Genomic DNA, 27,107 nt, shown 5'->3' with positions numbered 1-27,107 from the left:
CTTTACCCTTTCAAGCACTTCACCCTCCAAACCTCCATCCTTACTCATCACACTACCCAAGTACTTAACTCTTACACCGCGGGCATGTTTACCGATGTTTTGCGTGTGCCGTGGGGTTATTCGGGCTCCGACAGACTCTCAAAAAACATTTGCCAAAAATCAGTTATTAGTCCTAGAATATTAAAATTACATATGCTTATGGCACATACCTTCAGCTTTCTCCTGGAATGTTTGTTGAGCCTTCGTCAGTTACCGTAGGACTTGCGGAGACCTCTGAAGTTGGGTAACGAAGTCTCCACTTTACACTTCCCGACAACCCGTAATATGATTACCACAGCCAGATATTAACTCTATAAACACTACTCTATGATTTTCAAGTAGTTTGGGATCCATACTCAAAAAAAAAAAAAAACACTGTGAAAGCAATGAAAATTATGAGCGCGTCTGACCGTCGCACTTGCACTAGTTCGCTCTTGGTACTCTGTCATTTATTATTCATAAAACTCCTCACACTTTATATTTCTATTACTATATAACACTTATATATATCTACAGTCTTTATCCATAACTTTCCTTCAGTAGTATTATTTTATTGTCACTGTACGGATTCAATTTCTTTCAGTAAAATACGTAGCATTCACTTTCTCGTCCTGTATACTAGCATTGAGAGTGAATGTCACTTTCATCTTCACTCTCATAACTCACAGTATTCAGACATGCTAGAGTGAAACTTTCACTTTCATTACTCCTAGGGTAGATACTCGTATTCTTATAATACTACTCATTTACATTTCTATTTACGTTCTCTATTTTATTTACGTTATTTACATTTCTATTTTATTTACACTGTGTTATGCACTGTCACCTGAAGTAACTTATAAAACTATTTTCCATTGTTCACGTATATTTACATTCATTACTTTCACTTGCTGTTTACACATTATTTACACATTATTTACAATTCCACTTGCACTGTTTTACTCAATAGAAAGATCATAGTCACTCCTTTATTAATTGTCAGCCCTTTACCTCTTTCCACACGAGGTTTAGTAGGGGGTAAAGGTCACAGAGCCCTTTGCATGGGGGTGAAAAAGTCCCTGAAGTCAGCAAGAGGAAACAAACGTACCTCCACTTCGGAAGATGAGAGTGAACTGATAAGGGAGGGCCGGGTGGAGGCCTACTTAGGGGATATTCAGTACTACCAATGTTAGCTCTTGAAACAGCTATGTATAGCACTGAAATGACTGGCAGGAAATTTAGACAATACATTATAAATTAGGTAGTTCCAGGTGAATGTAAATATCACTTAGGCTTCTCCCTTCCCTCCTTATATGTATATTTATTACGAAAATAGATTATACGGCATATTTTAAGGGGAAAAAACAGCGAAAATTAGCGAACGAGTGCACGTGAGGTGTTGTCAGGTGATAATTAGCCAATTCCAGGTGTATGGCACTCTCACTTACCTTATTTCATTCTTGTATATATTATTTGGTATAAGAATAGGGAATAGGGCTTATTTCAATGGATGAAATCAGTGAAAAATTCCAGGGAAGATTTACTTAGCGTAGCACGGCCGGGCAGGCGAGAGGATAGGGTAATGGAGGGGGGTTAGGGAGGGGAGTCAAGCACGGGGAGAAATGGCTAAATTGTCAACAATGGATGGGAGTACAGATGAGATTAGGAGTGCTGACTAGTGTTGGACATTGGCAGTACTGATAGATGATACAAGCCCCCACTTGGAAGCCCGGGTGAATTCAAAATAACACAGAATCACAAAAGCGACGCCCCGCGGTATGATCCCTTGCTCCCAAGCATCACGAAAGTGACGCCCCGCGGTTAAGGGGTTAAACGTACTCACATTTTCCAATTCCTCACCATCCAACCTCGGTGTACATTCACTGACTTCACCTCTCTCAAAGACCATCACTTTACTCTTCCCTACATTCACCTTTAGATTCCGTTTCTTACACACTCTCCCAAACTCATCCACCAAGCCTTGCAGCTCTCCTTCGTCTTCACTCAACAACACAGTATCATCTGCAAACAACAGTACAGGGAGTTTCCAAACACTATCCTCTCTCACCAGGGCCACTCCAACATCCACTACCCCACCTTGTACCTCTTTTATTACCCCATCCATGTACAGATTGAACAACCATGGAGACATGACACATCCCTGTTTCAAACCAACCTTCAAAAAGAAAAATTCACTCAGTTCACCATCCACATGCACTGAAGCCTTAGCACAGTCATACATACTCTTCACAGCATTCAACAACTTCTCATCTACTCCATATATTCTTAATACTTTCCACAATCCTTGTCTATCTACCCGGTCATATGCTTTCTCCAAATCCAAGAAAGCCACATACAACTTCTTTCCTTTCTCTAGAAACTTTTCCACTAAAGATCTAAGAATGAATATCTGATCTACACAACCTCTTCCCTTCCTAAAGCCTCCCTGTTCTTCTCCAACTAATTCCTCTGTTCTTTCTCTAACTCTGTCAATAAGTATCCTACCATACACTTTTCCTATTATACTAAGAAGACAGATGCAGCTATGATTACCACACACTTCTTTTTCCCCTTTTCCTTTGTACAAGGGAATAATTACACCTGACTTCCAATCCTCCGGGACTCTACTTTCCTCCCAGGCCAATCTGCACATTTTCCACATCCATTCTACTACTATCTCTCCCCCATACTTCAGCATTTCACCACACACTCCATCAATTTCTGGGGTTTTCCCCAATTTAACTTTCTTCGTTGCTTCCACAACTTCTATCCTACTGATTTCTTCCTGTCTTCTCACCTCCCTCCTTCTCCCAGCCATTCCCCAGCCACGTATACTCGCATTACTTCCATCCTCTATGTTCAACAATTCCTTAACCCCTTAAACGCGGCTGTGTACAGTCGTTCTCCCCCGAGTGGCGGGGTTGTATCGCGGTCTGAGTACCTGTAGGAAAATATTCGCCAAAAATCAGAGATTAACCCTAGAACATTATACTTGGTATGGCAGATAGTACTTACATTCAGCTTTCTCCAGAGACAGGTATTGAGCCTTCATGGACTACCCAAGGACTTGTGGAGACTTGCAAAGTTGGGTAACCAAATCTTCACTTTCACACCTCCAGCAACCCAGTTTCCCCTCTACCACAGCCTCATTCTGTCACAGTAAACTTTATACTACAACGTAAAGGTAGTTAGGAATCCGTATTTGTACAATAAGCACTGAAAATAAGGCTAAAATCAACGGAGCGTACGGCCGACATGCACTGTGGCGGCGGTCTTCCCGTCACTCAACAAACATTTCCATTTTCACAGCTAAAAACATGTATACTACATTATTTTCAATCATATTACTTCCCAAAAGATCACCACGGCGCGCTTTTTATTCTGCCTTACGTCCGCCACTTTATTCTCGTTCCTGTCGGCCGCTTGCACTGACTGGGAAGAGCTAGAACTCGCCATAATCTCACTTTGAAAGCCTGCAGTAAACTGACGCTAAACAGGGGCAAACCGTGAGAAAAAAAGCTAGTGTTACAACTGGGGAAACAAGCATTTCCTAGTAGCATAAACTGCTCGTGAGAGGAGAGCGCAGATTTACAGTTCTGAGCAGTCAGAGCGCTGCCATGTATCACAGCCAGGCTGGCCGGGCCGTGGTGGGGGGGGGAGGGGGAAAAACGCGATACTTGGCAACAACGGAGGTCAGTAGTACAAAGGTAAAGTATGCTAGTTGTAGCTAGAGGGTGGTGGTACTGATAGACAATACCAGCTGGAGCCTGCTTGCCCGCGGTTATTCAAAATTTACTCAAATCGCAAACGCGACGATCCGCCGTTATGTCCTTTGGGCCGACCGTCGCAAATGCGACGATCCGCGTTTAAGGGGTTAAAGTGTTCTCTCTATCTGCTCACTTTTTCTCCCTTCTCCACTAGTAATCTACCATTTTTATCTTTCACTCCCCTGCTAACTTCACTTCCACCGTCTTACTTTTTTCACCTCTTTCCAGAACATTTTCTTACAGTCCCTCCACTTTACACTCAAATTCCTTCCAAATTCCTCATCCGCTCTCTTCTTACTCTCTCTTACTAATCTTTTCACCTCTCTCTTTCTTTCTACGTATAACTCTCTCTTCTGCCTCTCAACTTCTTCCATGCCCCTATTTCTCATCCATTCATTGTATGTTTTCTTCTTTTGTGCCACAGCCTGTCTCACCTCTTCAGTCCACCACGCTGTTCCTTGCACACCCCTCCGTCTTCTCTTCATCCCACACACCACATCACATGCTGCACATATTTCTTCTGTAAGTATCCTGCACACACCTTCCACGTCTCCCATCTGCTCCAATTCATATTTGCCCAATCGTTCCTCCACTTCTCTCTTATACTCTGCCTTTTTCTCATCCTCTTGTAACCTTTCCACTCTCCTTACAAATACTCCTTCTTCCCGTACTGCCCTTCTTCTATTTCTCCATCCTAATTGGACCTTGATTTTGGCCACTACCAAGTAGTGGTCAGAAAGTCCACTCCCCCAACCTCTATAAGCTCTTGCATCCATTACACATTTTCGCATCCTTTCATCCACACACACATAATCAATCATTGCCTTCCTTTCATTCAGTTCACCACCCACCCTTCTCATCACTCGCCATGTATACCTGTGGATCATTTTGTCCCTGAAGAGGGTATTGGCTATCACCAACCCCCTCCCACCACAAATGTCCACTAACACACTGCCATTCTCATCTATCTCAGCAGGCACACCCCACTCACCAACTATTCCATCCACCTTCACATTCCCTACTTTACCATTCATATCACCGATCAAAAACGCTCTCTCATTCCTTCCAAATTTTTCCATGCACAATTCCAGATTTGTCCAGAACTCTTCTCTCACTCTGCTTGCACGATCTTACGTTGGCGCATACACACACACAATCGCCCACATTTGTATTCCAACTTTCAATCTTACCCACACAATCCTTGACCCAACTGATCCATACTCTCTTATGTTCTTCTTTCATCTTTTACTCACAACTATACATACTCCTTCTTTTGCCCTCTCATTCTCACCTACTCCTGCACATATACCCCATCCATACTCCCATTCTCTCACACTCTCATCTCTCCATTTCGTTTCAGTTATTCCGCATACCTGTACATCAACTTATTATTATTACTACTATATATTTCTTCATCATCATCATCATCATCCGGACATTTTTTCCCATCTTAGGGCAGGGCGAGGAGTAGCAATGTCCAGACAGCCCAATCTGCCTAATCCAATGGGCCACGCTTCCATTCACTCACCATTCAAGCCCCCGGACTCCTGGCACTATCAGATATGTCAAAAACATTCACCACGTTCTGTAGCTTTACATAAACGTATCTGACCGCGTCAATCCAGAGGCTGCCACATTCAAAAGGGGTGCCAAATCCCTGATCATGCATTTCTCACAACATTCATCCAGCCAGCTCAATCTCTTGTCAGTTCCCTAGCCTCACTGACTTCCAGACCTCTCTTCCACACACCCTCATCCACCATATCCCTCCAACTTCTCCTTTGCCTACCTTGCCTACTCCCTCTTTCAAATTTGCTCAAATATACCTTTTTCACCACTCTCTTGTTATCCATTCTCTCCACATGACCATACCATCTCAGTACACTCTCTTCGATTCTGGTCTCCACTGACTTCCTCATTCCACATCTTTCACGAATCACATTATTTCGTATCCTATCCACTCTCTGTACTCCACATACATTCCTTAGCAGTCCCATCTCCACAGTTTTTACTCTTGACTTTTCATTTCATGCCACACCATAGTCTCACATCCATATGTTAAAGTTGGCACTAACACTCCTTTATGTACGCCTCGTGCAGATGCAATATTCAAGCCTCTGTTCCTTATCAAGGCCTTCATTGCACCAGCTACTTTTCTTTCTTGTGTCACTCTGCTTTCCGCTTCTTATGCACATTTTCCTCTCTTTTCTATCACCGTACCCAGGTATTTGAACTATCTCACCAATTCCAGTCTCTCCCCATTCACTGTAACATTGCACTGGGAGTCACTTTCTCTCTCAATAACCATCACTTTACTCTTTTCTACATTTACCCTCAAGGCACAATGCTCATAGACCTCAGCAAAACTCTGCACTAGCTTACCAAGTTCTTGTCTTTTACTGGCAAGCAGTACCGCATCATCAGCATTTGAGATATTCCATCCATCACCATTCATTACCAACGCCCTCCCTCTCTCCATTACTCATGTTTTTACTTCTCTCATCACCCCATCCATACATATACTGAACAACCATGGGGACATCACACAACCTTGTTGCACGCCCACACCAATCGTGAACCATTCACTTAGATGCCCATTAACACTTAAACATGCTTCACTACCAGCATAAAATCTCGACAGCACCTAGCAGCATACCATGTACACCGTCCATGTGCAAAACTTTCCACAATCCTTCTCTGTCCACTTTGTCGTATGCTTCTTCCAGATCCACGAATGCCATAAACACCTTATGGTCCTTCTTACATGCCTACTATTTCTACTGAGCCAAAAACCCATTTTCCATTCTGTTTTCTCCTTTTGGAAGCACCTGTAGGAAGCAGTTATTTAGCTGTTCATAATTACCACACAAGAACTATACAGTGCACTCACTAGTTTCGTGCCTAACTGGTAGCACAATTGCATTTTGAAACTAAAACTCACGAAACTCTTGCGTATACGTTACATGTAATAAGTGGAAATTGGTTTTGAGGTCAGCCACCTCATTCCCCCTTAGCTACCCATTAATGACACAATACCATCCATCCATCCATCATCTAATCCTACACTGCCCCATGAGGAGCATAGGAGCCCGGGACTAGGCAGTTGGTTCCGACATTTAAGATGAGAGTGACCAGCCTCACTCATCCCTGAATTGCCCTACATGAGCAATCAGCCCCAACCACCCCTTGGATATAAACCTTCACCAGCTCAATCCGATTGAAGCGCAATAATTACCCTCTAAACCAAAATTTGGTTATATGGTTACCAACCAGCGTAGTAAATGGTTTCCAGGTGCACAGGAAACCATTTGGCTTGTCACTCAGTGTAGAGTCACCCACAGGCTGAAGGAAGTGGTAAGAATGAAGGAAAGAAAGACAAAAGAGGGAGTGTAAAGTCACCCGTAGGCAGAATGACAAGGAAAGAATGAAGGAAAGAAAGACAGAAGAGAATGGAAGGAAAGAAGGATGGAGAGGAAAGGGCAGACACCTGAGAGCAGCACTACATCAAGTGAGTGGATGGTGAGTGCCCCCACCTACCACAAATGACACAATACCCCGACCATAAATCACAAAAGTTAATCAGACACATATTATATTACTGAACTATAACACCAAAAACTTTACAAAGAGAAACACACTAAGGTGGTTTGGCCATGTGGAGAGGATGGAGAGTGAGAGATTGACAAGGAGAGTGTATGTGAGTGAGGTGGGAGGGAGGGAGAGGGAGGGGGAGGCCAAGGATGAGATGGAGGGATGGAATGGAGAGGTATATGAAAGAGGGTGGTGTGAGCTGGGAGAAGGGTAATGAAATGGTAGGGGACAGGGTGAAATGGAGGCGATTTGTTTGTGGCCATCCCTTACAGGATTAAGAAGTCTGGCAATAGATAGAATAGACAGATAAAATACCAAAGACTTTACTAACATTGACACATAGGCTGAACTGCTTGATGAAGCTTGAATATGAGTTCCGAGGCTGGGAGCGGTAGTTAGTTGCCACCTGCCCCCTCACTGCTCCCTGCCACCACTGTTGAATCCCCCACATCACCATTTTCTGATGTCTCAACATCAAAGCCCTCAAAATCCAGTAGGATCTCATCGAACTCACCAATGTTGTGAACTAGTGACTGAGGAGATGCGCATGTGTGTGATCATTCGCTGGAGAGGCTCGCAAAACTCTCAGTAAAATCACGAGACTCCTTGCAGAGGAACATTCCTTTCTGTTGCGAAACTGCTATTCGCGAAAGTATATTTTGCAAAACCAGTAAGTGCACTGTACACGGTAACTAGAGGAATTATCTCTGCCTCAATGCAGGAAGAGTTGGTGTTTTACTGTCTTCATTTATACTGCACGGCCACAGGACATATTATAACTTTCCGTCTATAATAACTTGTCTCTTCTTTGAAAGATATAAGGATTTCAAGGAAGAGGCTGGCACATGCTCCATATACCACCAAAATTTTCAAAGCAAGACTAAGTATCTTCCATTTTCTTTTCCTGAGACTAGCTACATTTTGTTTACTTCATTTTCATATTACAGTCTGGTCTCATTATACAACAGGGATGCATCATTTGAAAACCTACTGCACAGCATGGTTGATATAATATGGGTTCCATGGGGTTAGGAAGGGTGACCACCTGCAAAACCTGAATTCCCCCAAAAAAATAAATTGCCATCCACCGTTTGTCCTATGTCAGAGTCATCACCGAGAGTCCCCCATCCCCAAGGCTGGGGGACAGCTGGAGGGTCTGGATGATTGCTCCAGTTCCTCAGGAGGAGGTGAAGAGAGACAGGGAGAGCGATGCAGTGATGCCATGGGAGACTGATGCGCTGAAGTCCAGAGAGTTAAGGCCAATAGAGGGCAGAGTGGTGAGGATGAGGGATGGCATAACGATATGACTGCGTCCACATGGGATTCTCGGAGGCAGCCATCGAAAATACCGTTCTGGTGAAACTGCGACCAATTTTTTTTTTTTACATTATACAGAGAAAAGGTATAACTTTTTAATTATCTTTCTAGCGATTTATCACATGCAGTAATCTCTCAAATATCCGGCAAAATTCAGCCAAACCCCCAGCCAAATTCTGCAGTAATACCAGATATTGCACTGGTACTCCCAAATGCCAATCCATTTGGCACTGAACCGAATACTGTCACCATCCTAAGCTGTCTGTCTCAACCGTCTATCCTAAAAACTTTTCTACAATATTACCCATGAGTAAAAGATTAAAGTCAAACATAAAATACAATAAAGTACTGATACAGTACATATAATACAGTAATACAGTACATAATATAATCATACCCATCAAGTGCTAGCATCCAAGGAGGGTAAAGCAGTATGAAGGACAGTGTGCTTAATCCCAAGAGACAACAACTATAGTCTGTCTCAGGAAAGATGAGGGTAGAATATCGTCTATTTTACTCCAAAGTCACTGTCAAAGGCCGAACGCACCTGCCTTAACGACCTGTGGGAATACAGGCTGGCCAGGGATAAGGCCTGAAGGCAAGAGGCATACACACACACACACACACACACACACACACACACACACACACAGCCAATGAATGAATGGGTATAAGTGACCCGCTATGCTCACAGGTCAGTATGAACTGTGGTTCGTGTTTTTGGATGCAACTTTTTTTTTTTTTTTTACTTACAAAGCGCTAAAAATAAAAGAAAAATATTGGACCAGTTATTCGTTGTATATTTAGATTTAATAGCATATTATTCCTTTTATTTTACTTTTTTTTTTTTTTTTTTTGAGCTTGATTCGCCTGTCATCAAGAATTTGTAAGTTGGCATCTCAGGTCACAGCACCTCCTGACTGACTCCTGGGAGATGACAAGACAGAGTTGTCTGCAGTTTTCCCCTTGCTTCAATCAGAGCTGGATATCCACATTCGCATTATCCCACAGTCCACCACCCTCCTTGAGACTTGAGAAAGAGAGAGAGAGAGGGGGGTGGCAAAGGAAAGATGGAGAGAACATGAAGGAAGGAAGGATGAGGGGGGGGGGAAGAGAGAGAGAGAGAGAGAGAGAGAGAGAGAGAGAGAGAGAGAGAGAGAGAGAGGAGGTGGCAAAGGAAGGATGGAGAGAACATGAAGGAAGGAAGGCCGAGGGGAAGGAGAGAGAGAGAGAGAGAGAGAGAGAGAAGGCAAAGGAAGGATGGAGAGAACATGAAGGAAGGAAAGACGGTGGGAAATGAGAAGGAAAGAAGGAAGGCGAGGAAGGAAAGAGGGAAACTTTGGTCAAAATATATCGTGTATTCATTTTACTGTCATTTTTAAATTTTATGGTACCCGTCGGTGTGTGTGTGTGTGTGTGTGTGTGTGTGTGTGTGTGTGTGTGTGTGTGTGTGTGTGTGTGTGTGTGTGTGTGTGTGTGTGAGAGAGAGAGAGAGAGAGGAGGCAAAGGAAGGATGGAGAGAACATGAAGGAAGGATGGATGAGGGGAAGCAGAGAGAGAGAGAGAGAGAGAAAGAGAGAGAGAGAGAGAGAGAGAGAGAGAGAGAGAGAGAGTGTATTTTCAATGTAAATTTTAGAGTATAATGAATATTTATTAAGGAAATGCTACTGTTGATCCTTTGATCAGTAAAACTATTGTAAATCAGTTTATGTTTTTTCATAACATTTTTTTTCATAAAGAATAACAATAAAACAATAAAAAAAAAAATAATAAAATAATTTTTCTTCTTCTTCATCTTTCATGGCTATTTCATTGGCTTCCTTACCCTAACCCTCCCCACATTCCGACCCGGGCCACTCCCATCCTCCATCCCTCCTCATATGGACCGATATCTGGGCACTGATAGATAAATAGAGGCTACACATTGTTTTATTATTTAAGCATCATGTGTGTGTGTGTGTGTGTGTGTGTGTGTGTGTGTGTGTGTGTGTGTAGAGGAAAGAAAACGGAAGAGAGAAGGAGGAAGGTCCAGAATCCCGAGGGGACCTCTTAATCCTTCACACGGTCACTTGTTCCGATTTTGGCAAAGGCTTTGTAAAATTCTCTCCCTCATGTTTCCTGAGACAGACTATAGGACCAGGCAAAAGGCAAACAGGACCTGCAGCAACCAAGGCACCACCACAAAAGTCACATACAGCCATCACACAGAACTGAGGTACAGTAGTCAGAGCACTAAGGCATGGAGCACTGAGCGGCCACAAGGGAAGTCACAACACTACAGCAATGAGTGAGGCACATGGGGTCACAGGCTAAGTCACAGCACTAGGGGGTAGCCACCGTACAAGTCACAAATGCACAAGGCACATATATGTCTTCTCTATACGGCATCCAGTGGAGAGAATGAGAGGGCAATGGTTGGCTTGGCATGTTGGGTGGGTCGCTCCTACAATGTATTGTGCTTGGCAGGTGAGTGTTGTGGGGTCTGCCAGCATGCCGACTGGCTCCTGTGTCTGAGCTGGATGATACACATTACTGGTGAAAAATGTATAACAGTACTGATTGCTTATTGTTTCTTAGCTAGATACTGCCCAATTTCACTGGATACTGTTTTAGCAGGCCTGTGCCCAAACCGCTGGACAATACAATAGGCCGGACATTGTGACAACAGATAACTTAGAGATTATTGTAGCAAAGAGTCATAGAGCGAGACCAGGCTGTACTTGCTTTCCATCCTGCTAATTTTGGGCCACGTCTATGGTAGCTCTATCAAGCTGAGTTGGGTGAATATCCTGATCATCCTTAACTAGTTAAACCAGTTTGGGTCCTGCTTCTTCATTTATTCAGTGTTTCTTTCACATTTTTTTTACTGAGCCAGCGAGGTAGTGGATGGTGCACCACAGACACTCCTATCTGCATGTGCCCTTCCCTTCATTATATGTTATTTCTTTTAATGAAGTTTATTTCTTACCATTTCTTTTAAGCTAGTTATCTTCTTTTTTTTTTTTTGGGGGGGGGGGCACTGTACTGTTTTTATTTAACACATTAACTGCGACATGTGACGTGTAGCCACTGCCGTTCTAAGGTGCACTGTGACCTAAAGCTCCAGCTGTTGTTTTGCCTTCAAAATATGGAAAACATCCAAGCTCTCTACAGGCAAACTATGGTAGATATTAACCTAACAATCTGCACACATGATGCAATATGCTCTCTTCATTATTATACACATAAAATTGGTCTTTAGTAAAAATAATATATCATCATCATCATCATCATCATCTAATCCTGTGCTGCCCCATGAGGAGCATAGGGGACCGGGGCTAGGCAAGTTGGTCCTGATATTTAAGATGAGAGTGACAAGCCTCACTCATCCCTGAGTAGCATTACGTGAGCAATAAACCCCAACCATGCCTTGCATATAAACCTGCACAGGCTCAATGCTATTGCATAATTAACCACTAAACCACCAGGCACCATAATTTGGTTATATGGCTAGCACCCAGTGCAGTGAATGGTTTCCTGGTGTGCAGGATACAATTTGGCTTGTCACTCAGTGTAGAGTCACCCAGAGGCATAAGGAAGAGGAAAGAATAAAGGAAAAATAGACAGAAGAGGGAGTGTAGAGTCACCTGTAGGCATAAGGAAGTGGAAAGAATGATGGAAAGAAAGAACAAAGAGGACACAAGGAAAGAAGGGAGGAAGAAAGGAAAGGGCAGTCACCCGAGAGCAGCACTATATTGAGTGAGTGAATGGTGAACGCCCCCTGCAGCATATTCTTTTGGTAGTCCAAAATTATCGAACTTCAAAACACAGTAGTGGCTAGACTATGGCTTATATCAACCTGTAAATTTATTTGCATATACAATAATCCCTCATTTACCCGGATATAATAGACCCATGGGCATGTCCAGGTTGTGGCAACATCTGGATAATGAACACTATTCCCTTACCATTTATACAGTACCTATGCTTAATTTGGCAGTGTTTTCTGGTCATTCAGGCATATTCATTCACAAAGGAATATCCAAAGTAAATGCTAAACACCAAGGAAACTACTGTATGCAGAAAAACCACTGAAAACCCAAAAACACCCTACCTATACATTACTGTATGTACAGTACCCCTCCTTATTTTGGCGGTATTTTCCGGTCATTCTGCCATATTTCGACATCAAAACATACATAGGATTATCCAAAATAATTTTCAACACCAAGAAAACCATGCAAAAAAACACTGAAAACCAAAAAACACTCTACCTATATACCACCATACATACAGTACCCCTCCTAATTTTGGCACTGTTTTCAGGTCAAACTGCCATATTTTGACATTAAACTATGCATAGGAATATCCAAAATAATGCTAAGCACCAAGAAAACCATGAGAAAAAAAAAATGAAAACCAAAAAACATCCAACCTACAGTATACACTACTGTATTTACAGTGCCCCTCCTAATTTTGGCACTGCTTTTCAGTCATTCTGCCATACTGAGACATCAAAACGCACATAGGATTATCCATATTAATACTAAACATCATGGAAACGGTGCATAAACAACAAAAATCCACAAATAACCCGACAACGGTGTGAAAATCAGTTACCTGTGACGAGTCATTGCTCCAGGGGCTTAAAAAAAAAAAAAAAAAAAAAAAAAAAAAATCCAAGGCCAAATATGCTACCAGAAATTGGTTATACAGGTATTGAGTTGGAAGCAGGGCAGTGAAATGGCGGGGGACAGGGCGACGTGGAAGAGATTTGTTTGTGGCCACCCTGAACGGGATTGAGGCGTCTGGCAATAGATAGACAGATAGGTATACCATCATCTTCACTGGTGTTTATACCATAAGATAAGCTAATGAAGACACACAAAACTGATAAGTAAAAGTACAGAAATGCAGTGAAAATAAAGTGTTCAACAGTAAAACTTACCTTTATATAACTTCCCACCATCATAGTGCCAAACTTTGCCAGCACCTTCCAAGAGTTATGCATCAGTCTAGATGCAAAATTTCATGAGCTTTCTCAGGGATTTTGCAGAATTTTGATACGACCAATAATAGCCCAATTAATTACAAAAAACTGTAAAAACTCACGAGTCAGTGTTATCACCACAGAGGACGGTAGGGACTGAGGGAGTGAGGGGGGAGCCAGGAGGGTATGGAGGAGGGACAGGAGGGGGGGGAGAAGTGAGGCTGTGGGCAGGATTCTCCCCCTTCCGTCGAGAGGCGGATGGACGTTTTTAGCATACATTTACTTGTGGCTTGCAGTCTATTAGACGCCGAGTGGCTATGCAGAAACACAACTCACGGTGACCAGGGAACTTTTAACACTCAGTAGAGAGGCAGATGGCCGCTGTTGCTGAACATATCCTCGTGGCTTGCGGTCTGTGTTACAATCTCAGGGGCAGTTAGGAAAGACTTGCCCAGTGGCTGTGCTATTTTAGACATTGGGTGGGGATGCATACAGACGTTTTGACACCATCAGTGGGTTACAGTTATATTACTTGAGTGCTGGAGGTTTGTTTGGAGTGATCAGAAGAGTGCATGACTTTGACCATTCAGAACAGGGGTGGATGGATTGTTTGGATATTTTACCTCCAGTTAAGGGATGCAGCCTACTTTCTGCTCACGGCTCGAGCCCAGCGGCCATGATACTGAATGTTTGAACATGTCGACTGGCTGACCGAAGTTTGTGGAGAATTTTACATCTGGATAACAGCAAGAAAATTCAGATAATGGTTTAATAATTCCAAGGTCCTGCATCTGGATAATGAACATGTCTGGATAAATGAGGGACTACTGTAAAATTATTCACCTGTACAAAGGAAAAGGGGAAAAAGAAGTATGTGGTAATCATAGGGGAATTTGTCTTTTTCATGTAATAGGAGAAGTTTATGGTAGGATACTTACGGACAGAGTTAGGGAAATAACAGAGGAGTTAGTTGGAGAAGAACAGGGAGGTTTTAGGATGGAAAGAGGTTGTGCAGATCAGATATTCATTCTTAGGTCTTTAATGGAAAAGTTTCTAGAGAAGGGAAAGAAGCTGTAGCTATGTGGCCTTCATTGATTTGGAGAAAGCATATGACAGGGCGGATAGACAAGGATTGTGGAAGGTATTAATATATGGAGCAAATGGGAAGTTGCTGAATGCCGTGAAGACTATGTATGAAGGTGCTAAGGCTGGAGTGTATGTGGACAGTGAACTGGGTGATTTTTCTATTTGAAGGTTGGACTAAAACAAGGATGTGTCATGTTTCCAAGGTTGTTCAATCTGTATATGGATGGGGTTATAAATGAGCTACAAGGTAGGGCAGTGGATGCTGGAGTGGCCCTGATGAGAGAGGAAGTGTGTGGAAACTCCCTGTACTATCGTTCGCAGATGATACTGTGTTGTTAAGCGAAGACGAAGGCAAGCTACAAGGCTTGGTGGATGAGTTTGGGAGAGCGTGTAAGAAACAGAATCTAAAGGTGAATGTAGGGAAGAGTAAAGTTATGGTTTTCGAGATAAATGAAGTCACTGAATGTACAGTGGGGTTGGATGAGGAGGAAATGGAAAGTGAGTGCATTTATGTACTTGGGTAGTGAGATGAGTATGGATGGAAATTTGAAGGGTGAAGTGACTGAAAGGGACAGTCAAGGAAGAGAGGTTGCTGGTTCTTTGAAAGCAGTGATAAGGAACAGGGAAGTGAGCATGGAAGTAGAAATGTTGCTCCATGACAGTATTGTGATACCAATTCTAACATATGGAAGAGAAGCTTGGACCTTGTTGGAAGAACACAAGTCAAGAGTGAGAGCAGTGGAAATGAGTTATCTGAGAGGAGCATGTGGAGTCACATGGAGAGACAGACTAACAAATGAGGACGTGAAGAAGTGTTGTGGTGTGGATGTGGACGTGATAGGAAGCGTTAGGAGAAACACATTAAGGTGGTTTGGCCATGTGGAGAGGATGGAGAATGAGAGACTGATGAGAAGAGTGTATGTGAGTGAGGTGGAAGGGGGGAGAGAGAGGTGGAGGCCAAGGATTAGATGGAGGGATGGAGTGGAGAGGTATATGAGATACAGGTGTGTGAGCTGGGAGCAGGGAAGTGGTGGAAAATCGGTCGGGACGGTGCGGGTTAAAAAGGATCTGGATCCAGATCCATGGAGATATTGTGTGGAATACAAAGGATCTGGATCCATCCTAAAATTTAATCAACTGTTCCGTGACCCACGGCTCACTCTTCCACTAAATTTTATTGAAATTCACTGAGAACTTTTTGAGATATTGTGTGGGATACATAGGATCCAGATCCAGACCCAGATCTGAGCCAAAATTTAATAAATTCTCTCTAAGCCCATGGCCCACCTTTCCACAAAATTTCTATGAAATTCAATGAGAAATTTTGGAGATATCGTGCAGGATACATAGGATTCGGATCCGCCCCAATATTTAATCAATTCTTTCCTGGCACATGGCCCACCTTTCCACAAAATTTCATTGAAATTCATTATGAACTTTTGGAGATATTGTGTGGACAAACAAATAAAAAGATCAGACAAACATAGGTGAATACATAACCTCCTCTAACTTCATTGGCAGAGGTAAAAAACAAAGTGATAGTATCTAGGGTTGGTGGCAATACCGTCAAAGAAGAGGGAGAGGTTGCCACCAGGACATGGGATTTAATTCCATCTTATGCGGTATTTGTGAGCAGTGCTGCACAAGAGATATAGTAGTATTAGAGGTAGACTGCAAGATAATGCTGATTTCGCATGTGCGGTGTGCTAGGGGGAGCACATGGAGATTGTCAAGCGTGAAAGGACTGATATTGCTGGTAAGTCACTCGAGTGTGTGGAAGAGTTTTGTTACTTGGGAGACACATTACGTGCAAGAGGTGGGGCCAGAGCAAGCTCTGTAGCTAAAGTGAAGAGTGGTTGGAGGAAGTTCAGGGAGCTGTTGCCTCTCCTGACACTGAGAGGGCTCTTCCTCCATGCTAAGGGATCTTTGTATGTGGCATGTGTTAGAAGCATAACGCTGTATGTTAGCGAGACCTGGGCAGTAAAGTAAGAGGATATTTGCAGGCTCAAACTTACAGAAATGACAATGATTAGGTGGATGTGCTGTTCATCCTTGAATGTGGCCTGGGGGGGCTAGGTTTACAATGGAAGAGTTAAGACAAAGGATGAGACTGGTGTGTATTGGTGGTGTGATGAGAGGTAGAGTGAGACAGTCTGGGCATGTAGAAAGGATGGAGGATGACAACTGGATGCAGAAAGTGAGAAGTGTTAATGCTGGGAGAAGGGATGCAAGAGGCAGACCAAGAAAGACCTGGCAGGATATCACAGAATGTGACCTCAGGAAAAAAGGACTGAGTAGGGAGACTGCCAGAGATCAAGCAGCATGGAAAGCCACCATTAGGTGACCAAAGCTGACGCATGCATGCATGATGCAGCCTTTGTAAATTAAACGAAACTACATGTTGGTGGCCTCATCTCCTAGCCCAAGCATTTGGGCCTCTTCTACCTCTACCTTTGGGAACATCTTGAAGAGCTACTAGATTCATCCTCACAAGTGGCAAAGTTCTTTCCATGAGAACCTCAATGATTGCCTCTGGAGAACAAGAGTTCCACACTGATAATTGTGTTTGTCATAAGCAATCTTCTTTTCTCTTCATGACCTCTACATACATTCATTGCATCAGTTGTAAGGCTCTTATCCTATCTGGGGTCACCGTACCATATTCCTATTTGGAGACAGATCATTATGCTCTTTATACGAGAGCTGTCCAAAAAGAAACAGAACTTCTTAAATAGCGTATCAACTAGCCAGCAAAGTGTGATAGCAACAAGACCACTATGCAGCAGCGACTTTGAGCTTTAGTTCAACACAAGCCTCATACATCACATCACTTAGTCAACAAGGTGTATGCACCTAAGTGAACGTGTGTTTAGTGCACCCAACAAATATTCTTCTAGCTCTTCAATAATGTGAAATCGGTAACATTTCAGGGTGAATTTCAACTCTGAGAACAAAAATGAAGTATGCATAGGCAAAATCCAGAGAGAAGGGCAGCTGGGGGACAACAATTGTCTCATGCTGCACCAAAAAGTCACAGATAAGGAATGACACATAAACACGTAGAGTACCCTCACATCCAGTTCAGTATTTTTGTCAGACGGTACTACCGTACTGGACTAAATCCATACCGAACAAACAACAGACCTTAGGGGAAAAATGAATAATGTCAGACAAGTCTTGAAAAAGTCACCTCATAATTAAACTTAACTACAATCTGACACAACTAAGATTTTATCAACCTTTAAGGTGAGTGGTGATGGGCTTGGGAGGGGAAGGGGGAGAGGTATCCGAAGCTGTAGGAGGTCCTACTGACCCCCTGGAGGAGGGCCTTCTGGATCGTGAGGAGGCTTCTCTGCCTCATAAATTCCTCATAGTCACACACTGACACATCACTGTTGTCATCAGGGGGAAGTGCTGCTGCTCCTGTCTGTTGCTGAGGTTTCCCCACGGCTCTCCTCTCATCATCTCATGTCATGAGTCATGAGGAAGGCTTACTAGACTGGCGCAGCAGTATTAGGGAGATGTTCCTCAGTGCGGGCCATCTTCCCGTGAGCACATGGGTAGTAGTACTGGAAACAGCATGTCAGTACAAGAGAAGAACCCCTCGGCTTTGATCCATTTGCACGGCCAACCCGTACTAGCCCAACAAATCCATACTACAGTAATAAATTAATTTTTTTTCTTCCAACTGTACTGGATAAACGGGTACTGGACGCAAGGGTACTGTACATTACCATGGTGCAACATCCAGGTTTTGTTTGTCCATGCCTCGGGCCTCTTCCTTCACACTGTCTCCCTCAAATTCTTCAGGACATCAAAGTAAAACTCTTTACTGACTGTCTGACCATGTGAAACAAACTCATGATGAACACCAAGCTTCCGATAAAACGACAATCAGTATCACCTTCACATTTGAGTGACTGACATGCTTTTTCTGGTTATGGTGATGATGTTCCAACCCACTGTGACACCCACTGTGACAAATGCCTTTTTGTTCTGACAATGAAGCCATAACCACATTTCATCACCTGTTATGATGTTTTACAGATTTTCAACAGCATTCAAACAATCAAACAGCTTCTGACTGACTGTGACACAGTTCTCTTTTTGTTCATCTGTCAGCCGATGTGGCACAAATTTTGTGCAAACATGATGCACCTTCAGTTTTTACAGTTAAAACTGTGTGGCAAGAACTTTTACAGATGCCTACTTCTTTGGAAGCTTCATGGGCTATTAGATGATGATTTGCATGTATCACAGTACACACATTCTCAATGTGACTGTCATCTCTTGACGTGGAAGGCCATCCAGATTTGTGATTGTCTTTGGTGGATGTTCTTCTCGATCTGAATCGTTGGGCCACTTGGGACAATGCATACGGTTCAAACAATCCTCCCCATATGCCTGCTGCAACATGTGAAAAGTCTCTGTAAAAGTTTTTCCCAATCTGAAACAGAATTTCATGCAAACACATTGCTCTTGAAGATCCTTCACTGTTCATCTTGCAACAAATCACCAAGTGCACTAAACACATACTACCTTAAGTGCTTGTACCTCGCTAACTTAATGACATGGCATGATGCAGCTAGCGTGAGACTAAAGTTTGAAGTTGCTTCTCCACAACCCTCCTGTCACAATCACACTGCCTGTTAGTTGGTGTGCTATATAAAAAGTTCGGCTTCTTTTTGGATATCTCATATTTAAACAAATGTCTCAGGGGTATCAACCAATATCAATTTTTTGTGTTTTGCAACCAAGGGACTCTGCTCTAAACGGAAAAGTACACTGGTTAAAAGCAAGCACTTTCCAAGTTGCTGTCCTTAAGGCACCAGCCCCCCCACCCCACCCACACACTTGAAAGCAGAGTGACACTTCAAGGTGAAGGTCTATATGTTAGTACATTTTGCCATGTGGTACTACTGTGGTGCTGATCTTGCCACTGGCAGACCCTGGGGACTGTGACACTGACTCTCGTTACTTATTTAAGCATACAGGATATACAGTAAGGTGGTATGTACATAAAGACCTGTAACTGACAACAATCTCAAAAAACTGGAAACAGTATAGACTGAAGGTGGCCCCAGGCTACCCTCTTGCAATGAATCTGGCCAAAGCTGGGGCACCATGTAACAGGCACTCTGGAAGGGTTAGAAACTCAAAGGTAAAGTTATGACAATAAGAGAGGATGGAGAGGAGGCAGAGGTGGGTACTGGAAAGTATGGGCTAAACATGCATGAGCTGCCACATGCAATCTTTTCCAGCAATCTTTACAGCGAACTGCAACCTGTCTACCAGAGCAACAAAAAGAAGACAGCTGATCATATGAGGCATTACACAGTGGCTTGGTCTTCAATCTCAACTCATAACATGAAATATCATGTCAAATCTACCAAGACATGTTGAAAAATGGACCAAATCAAGACAAAAGCACTAATGTGAGTAAAGCCACATGTCAAAAACAAGATCAAAGAACAAGACGGAGCAAATTTCCATCACTATAAGAATGGTAAGTATTCAGTAGACGAAAGCATTGGCCCAATTCACAATGAGGCCAAATTTGGTTTGTGTATCATCTACAATACTAACCAAAGCCTTCTCTATTATTTACAACAGTTTAAGTGCAGTTTCTCTGATAATTATCAAGCACAATGGAGTTTTAGCAACTCCCTGATTTATGGCAGTGTTGAAATGAAACTGACCATTATGTTTGTGTCGTGGTCAGTTGCAGCACTGTCCAATCTACGTTTTGTTCAGGTGTTAGAGAAAATAAGAACAAAAAAATCCTTCCATTTTGCTTAAAAGTTTCACTCTGCATCTCAAAGAAAAAAAAAAAGTTCTGATAAGACTGGCACAGAAGAAACATGTTACACCATGACAAAATCCTGCCTTTATTCTACCTTAGTGCTGATGAATAGGAAATATGTGCAGTGTTTATAGTTATTCCTCTTCGTTTCTCCTCTGGTGCCTTGTCAATCTGGTCATATGCGATGTACGAGGACTGGCCAGTTTTCTGGAGAGTCTTAGTGATGGCAGCTGTGAGTGTGGTCTTGCCATGATCAACATGGCCAATAGTTCCCACATTGCAGCTTGGCAGCACTTCATTTTTATTGGTGCAGTATCTTCTCACATCTATTCTTTGGCAGTGGGTTGTTCTTAATGCCTGAAAGTAAAATTACAATAATAAATAACCTTACACAATACTGAACTGTACCTGAGAGTTCTTGAATATCAAATACACTCAACACGACTGATACACGGCAATGTTAACAGCTCCTCTCTCAAGGCATCATGAAACCATCTACAATACAACTGCATTTCCATTTATGAAGATCTGGTAACCAAAAAACTGAAATAACACAGCTCATTAATACACAGCTGATATTTTCTTTCTGCTTATTCAGGAGCAACATTATACCCAAGTTTGGTTGGCAAACAATGCCCAGGTGATACACAACAGTTACTCTTGTAAGCCTGCTGACTCACAACCTACTCAAATTCATCCAAGGTCTCCAGTTCAGTTTCCTTGGTTGCTGCTAATGATGTGTTCCCAGGCTCATCTGGCTGCCAATCCAGTGGACAGCAAAATGAAGCTGCCCTTCTCTTACAGTCTATCCTCCTTTAGGGGTACAGGAAGGGAACTGAGGGATGTTTGTATTTGCTACCTGGTTAGCTATATCCATGCCAAAAATGTGAAGGAATCCCTCCACTACAATGCGTGACAGGATCAGCCTACGAGAGATTCTCTACTAGCACAGCTAATGTGTTAACATACTTTCCTATGTATACTGAAAATGCATATCTTGGTCCCTTTAATCAATAATACCTTAAACCACATACTGGGTAAGCTAATGTGTGAACCACATCTTGAGTCTGACACTAACTTTTCACTTAAAAACCATACTGCTATGACTAACATGTTTACTTAGCTACAGCCATCCTTTTCAATGATATACCAGTATCATATTATTCAATGGTAAACTAGATAAAAGATGGTGATACAAGTAATATAAAGGATCAAAATAACAAACTGTAGCACTTACTGGTACCCTGACTGAGAACTACCTCAGACTGTCCAGACACTTTAGTGTATACAATATGGTATTTTCTTGGCAGTATGACAAAGTGTATTGCTATCAAGCAGGGGAGGGCGATGATGAATCGGACACTTTTTAAGAAAATACCGGGTATTTATAAAAATTCAGGTTTAAGCTGGGGCGTAATCTGGTTTACATTAAAATGTTGCCACATCATTTGGCTCTTTCGGCTGATAATATGAACTTCTTAGCTCTTTTCAGCTTTAAGCTATAATGAAACATGAGTAACTAAATCATCCGAACTATTCCTACCAGTGGTGATGGTTCAGACAGAAGGGTGGGATGGTTCGGCCATGTGTATTACACAGCATATTCTTAAAATTACGGTATGTGAGTTTGATTTGCCAAAAAAAAAAAAAAGGTATTAATTCAAAGACATTTTATTTTCCTAAAGTACAATATTAAACTTCAGAATCCAAATAACCACTTGATATATGTTTTTAAAAACTAATATATATATTGTCACTGACATAACCTTCCACAGATTTATTAATATGTGACTTAACCTCTTACTTTCTGCTTCAAAATTATGCATAATTGGCCTCCTCTCTCTCTCTCTCTCTCTCTCTGGAATAATGACTTCACTTTTCACTTTCTAGGCCTTATTTCAGACTTCAAAAGAAACTTAACCACTTGTTTTATTAATTTATTTCCCTATTTCTGACTGACTAACTTAAGACTTTTAACATATTGTAGCCTGCAAGAATGAAACAGATGTTGTAATACCCCTTCTTTCTTTTTACATTTTGAGGAACAGGTTAAACACAACAAAAAATATCTGTTCTCTGATACCTATTAAGAATGGTGTTTCACTATGTGTTCAAATATAAATGATTTTAAAAACGCTATAATTTGATAAGGTCATGACTTGGTAATAGTGGAGCGATAGTTCGGACACTGTCCGAACCATCCCTGCCCTCAACCGTCCGAATCATCCCGAATCAATATAATTACTTGATGGGTACTCTCAAATTTCACATGAGAGAGTTTAACATTCGTTTCCAATAGCAATATGTTATACATGCAACAAAGATGCACCCTGATAATGCACAGTTCGATGCTTGGCATATTCATGAGGTAGAGCTTACGATATACACTCAAATTATTACACAGAAGATGCAAAAAAACACAAAATCTGACCTGCATAAAAAAGTGTGTCTTTTCTAGCTTGGAGGTTCCGTGTAGTCTAACTAAACAAACTCTCCCACTTTCATGCAAGATTTCGCGGCCCTAGGTCCCAAATGTTTCTCAGGAAATGCATTGTCCAAACCAACCCACTGTCTGAACCATCACCACCCTCCCCTACAATAATGTAAACAAACATATTTCACACAAATTTTCTCTGATTTCAAAAGAGCAATTCAAACACTTCACTACAGATTCCCTGTGAGCCAAGAGCCTTAAAGAGAAAACTCACAGTCAGTCTGTATTTTACTTTGCTAAGACACAAGTAACTGTAATCTATACCACTGCCTACAAGGAAGGATACTGGTCAAAAGCCTTTGGCACAGAAAAAGCATCAGAAACTGTCAAGAACATTAGGGAATGGAATTAGATCAGGGGAAGAGTACCGGTACTATGTACTGTATTTGGAACATAGAAACTAGTAACCTGGTTACAAGTGTAGATGAAGACTAAGGAAGTGATCCATTGCTGGTAAAAATAAAACCCTCTATGAAGGTTATACTCTTTCAATAATGCCCCAGATGTGAGGCTTTATAACCAGCAACACCAATTATCCTGAGTTGCAGTGTGCACAAAGAAGAAGGGGAAAGAAAAAAAAAAAAAGACATCCATTTTTTTAAAACAAAGCTTTTTGTAAATTAACTTCTTATTTTGTCATTTTGTGGAGCAATTTTAATGCCACTGCAGTCATTTTAAAGCTCTAGTTGTCTACAAATAACAAATATCCATGTTTCACTTTTTTTCCCGAAAGTTGCAATTTTTGTATTGTACAGTATATTGTTTATAAAGGCTCCAACATACAACAACATCTCAATTATCCATTGAAATTCAGCCAAGCCCAATGCCAAATAAGGTGAAATGCCGGATATTGCATATCCGGTTCAACATTTGGCACCGTGCCAGATACAGCTATACCCCGGTTTAACGATGCACTGGGTAGGTATAAACCCATCGTTAGGTGGGACATCATATATCGGGGTAGATTTAACATGTAAAGTAATGGGATGCATTTTTCAGCCTTGGGTTTCCCCTCAACAGTTCAAAACCAACTCAAATGAGCCCCAAAACAAGTTTAAAGCCAATCTAAATGACCTAACAGCTGTAAAAGAAGCTAACCTAAGCCTAACACCTGTAAATAACTCACTAAAACCAACAAAAAAAAAAAACTTAAAATTGTGAAATATAAGCCTGGAAACACTCAAGCTTGGTAAACTGTACCCCAAAATGACAATGTTTACCCCACCTATGGCTAAAACACATTAGCTAATCAAAGTCTAAAAACAGTTTATAAATCAACCTAAACACAATTTTAGTCTAAAATATCAAAATCAGTAAAAAAAAAAAAATCAAAACCCATTGTTAACCTGGGGTTTGGCCATCATTAGGCGGGGTACGGTTATCTTTCTACCCCCATTGTTAAGCCGGGGTATCGCATCTCTGGGTATTGTATATCGAGGTATACCTGTACACACGACCTTATCACCTTAACCTGTCCTATCGCTCCGGTACGGCCTGTGGACCCTCCAGGGAAACGTCGTCTGTGGCACTTTGGAGCCACGGATTGGGAGGCCCTCAGGCAGTACTTCGCTGATTTTCCCTGGAATGATTATTGCTTCCATGGCAGTGAGCCATCTGATTGTGCCTTGCGCATTACGGAGGTTATTCTCTCGGCCATGGAAGCATATATTCCTTTCTCATATCCTTTGACTAATGCAAGAAAGCCTTGGTTTAATCACACTTGTTCTAATGCTGTCCGCAACAAGGAGAGGGCCTACAAAAGGTACCGGAGCCAACCCACCCCTAAATCACATCATCTTTAAGTTTCTGCCTGGAATTGTGCTAAGTCTGTTCTTCGCTCTGCTAAAAATAATTTCATCCGTACTAAATGCTTTCAACTCTCCAACTCAAATTCTTCCCGCTCCTTCTGGCACCTTGCCAAAAACCTTTCTAACAACTTTACCTCATCATCCTTCCCTCCTCTTTTCTACTCTGATGGTTCTGTAGCTATTTCTTCTACTGATAAAGCAGATCTCTTCGCACTGACTTTCTCCTCCAATTCCAACTTAGACGATTCCAGTGCTGTTCCTCCATCACTTCCCGCCTCTGACTTCCTCATGGCTGACATTAAAATTTCTTCAGCTGATGTATTTTCTGCCATCACTGGCCTCAATACTAACAAGGCATATGGGCCTGATGGAGTCCCTCCTGTTGTTCTCAAGAACTGTGCTTCTGTGCTTACACCCTGCCTAGGCAAACTCTTTCGCCTTTGTTTGTCAACTTGTACCTTTCTTTCTTGCTGGAAGTTTGCTCTCATTCAGCCAGTCCCAAAGAAGGGTGACCACTCCCAGCCCTCCAACTATCGTCCAATTGCTTTAATGTCCTGTATTTCAAAAGTTTTCGAGTCAATTCTCAATAGAAAAATTTTAAAGTATCTTTCCTATCACAACCTTCTTTCTGATCGTCAGTACGGGTTCCGTCAGGGACGCTCCACTGGCGATCTTCTCACCTACCTTTCAGACTCCTGGTCATCCTCCTTTCGGGACTTTGGCAAAAGCTTTGCCATTGCACTTGACATCTCAAAGGCTTTCGATCGAGTCTGGCATAAATCTTTAATTTCCAAACTGCCCTCTTACGGTTTCTATCCTTCTATCTGTGCCTTCATCGCTAGTTTCCTTTCTGGTCGTTCTATAGCTGCTGTTGTGGACAGCCATCGTTCTTCTCCTAGATCTATCAACAGTAGTGTTCCTCAGGGCTCTGTCCTATCACCAACTCTCTTCCTTTTATTCATCAATGACCTTCTAAGCTGTACACCTCACCCTATCCACTCATACACTGATGACTCCACCCTTCACCTTTCCATTCGGTTCCCGCAACGCCCATCTCAGCAGTTACTTCAACAAACAAGGGATGAGGCTATGGCACACCTAATGTCTGCCTTGGCTCATATCTCTGACTGGGGTAAAAATAATCTGTTTCTTTTTAATGCGTCTAACTCTCAGTTCTTACACCTATCAACCTGTCAAAATCTTCCACAGGTATATCCACTAATGTTTAACCCGTCACGTCCCGAGCTATTTCGCACCTCTGACACCCCCAAATCCCGAGGTATATTTGAAAAAAAAAATTTTGGCTAAAACCTCCGCTTTTGTTGAGAAACATCGAAAATTCATAGAGAAATCGCTCACCTGAGGTTGAAAATACTCGATCCAGGTACCAGTACCTCCTTACCTGACTGGGTTTTCTAACAGGCTGGCACCAAAGAAAACGAGTTCTATGGGAGGGTAACTATTTCACACCACTCATAAATGGTATTTATTTATTTACTTGGTACGAATTTATATGTAGTACAAGAGTATATTGGTTTTCAAACAGTAATATAGGCATTATAAGCATTGTTTCACTCACTAACTCATCACCATACCTGACCTTTTCTTGCCACATTATTTGATCATTATTTCTGACTGTTTCTTCCTCTAATGCTATGTAAACTTTGTCCTCCACATTGTCATCGATTGGGGAATCACTCTGGCCCTGAATGTCTTTACTGGCCAGGTCACTGATAAAAGGTGCATTGCCGAGACAATGGCATGAGGGGGAGAGGGGGGAGGTTATGCGGTGTAAGGCATTGTCCCTGCTTGGCATCTTGAAGAGGAATAGAGGAAGGTGTCCCATGTATATGTACGAAAAATCACACGCGAAAATTGAAAATTGTGCAAATTAGGGACCTTGCAATTGCACGACGTACCAGTACATCGCCAGGACTGGCAAATGCAAAATGTTGCAACGTACCCATATGTCGACAGGACGGGGCGAGTTAATAATATTCAGCTTAATCCTGCATCATCCTTGAACATGCTTGGGGTTTCATTTACTCAGGACTTATCTTGGAAAGATCATATTACATCTCTTGTAAAATCTGCTTCCAAGAGATTGGGTGTGCTAAGCCAACTCCGTACTTTCTTTACCCCTGCACAATTGTTGACTCTATACAGGGATTTTATCCACCCCTGTGTGGAGTACAACTCTCAGGTGTGGGGAGGCTTCCCACATACAGCTCTTCTCAATAGGGTGGAGTCAAAG

At 42.2% G+C, this 27,107-nt stretch overlaps 1 protein-coding gene across 1 annotated transcript in view; it reads right to left on the bottom strand.

Moving 5' to 3' along the window:
* The window catches only part of LOC145414105 (elongation factor Tu-like), a 216,308-nt gene that overhangs the window by 133,956 nt on the left and 55,245 nt on the right, over positions 1-27,107 (bottom strand). The window contains exon 2 of the mRNA XM_080283664.1: positions 20,646-20,908. Coding sequence (XP_080139790.1) covers positions 20,646-20,908 — 263 coding nt within the window. The remainder of the gene's footprint in view (positions 1-20,645; positions 20,909-27,107) is intronic.

The sequence above is a fragment of the Coenobita brevimanus genome, chromosome 98, assembly GCF_032717465.1.
Source record: "Coenobita brevimanus isolate Jiangsu-jjx chromosome 98, ASM3271746v2, whole genome shotgun sequence".
Classification (NCBI taxonomy): Eukaryota; Metazoa; Arthropoda; class Malacostraca; order Decapoda; family Coenobitidae; genus Coenobita; species Coenobita brevimanus.
Note: the sequence above shows the minus strand (reverse complement) of the source record. Positions and strands in the feature narration are given on the sequence as shown.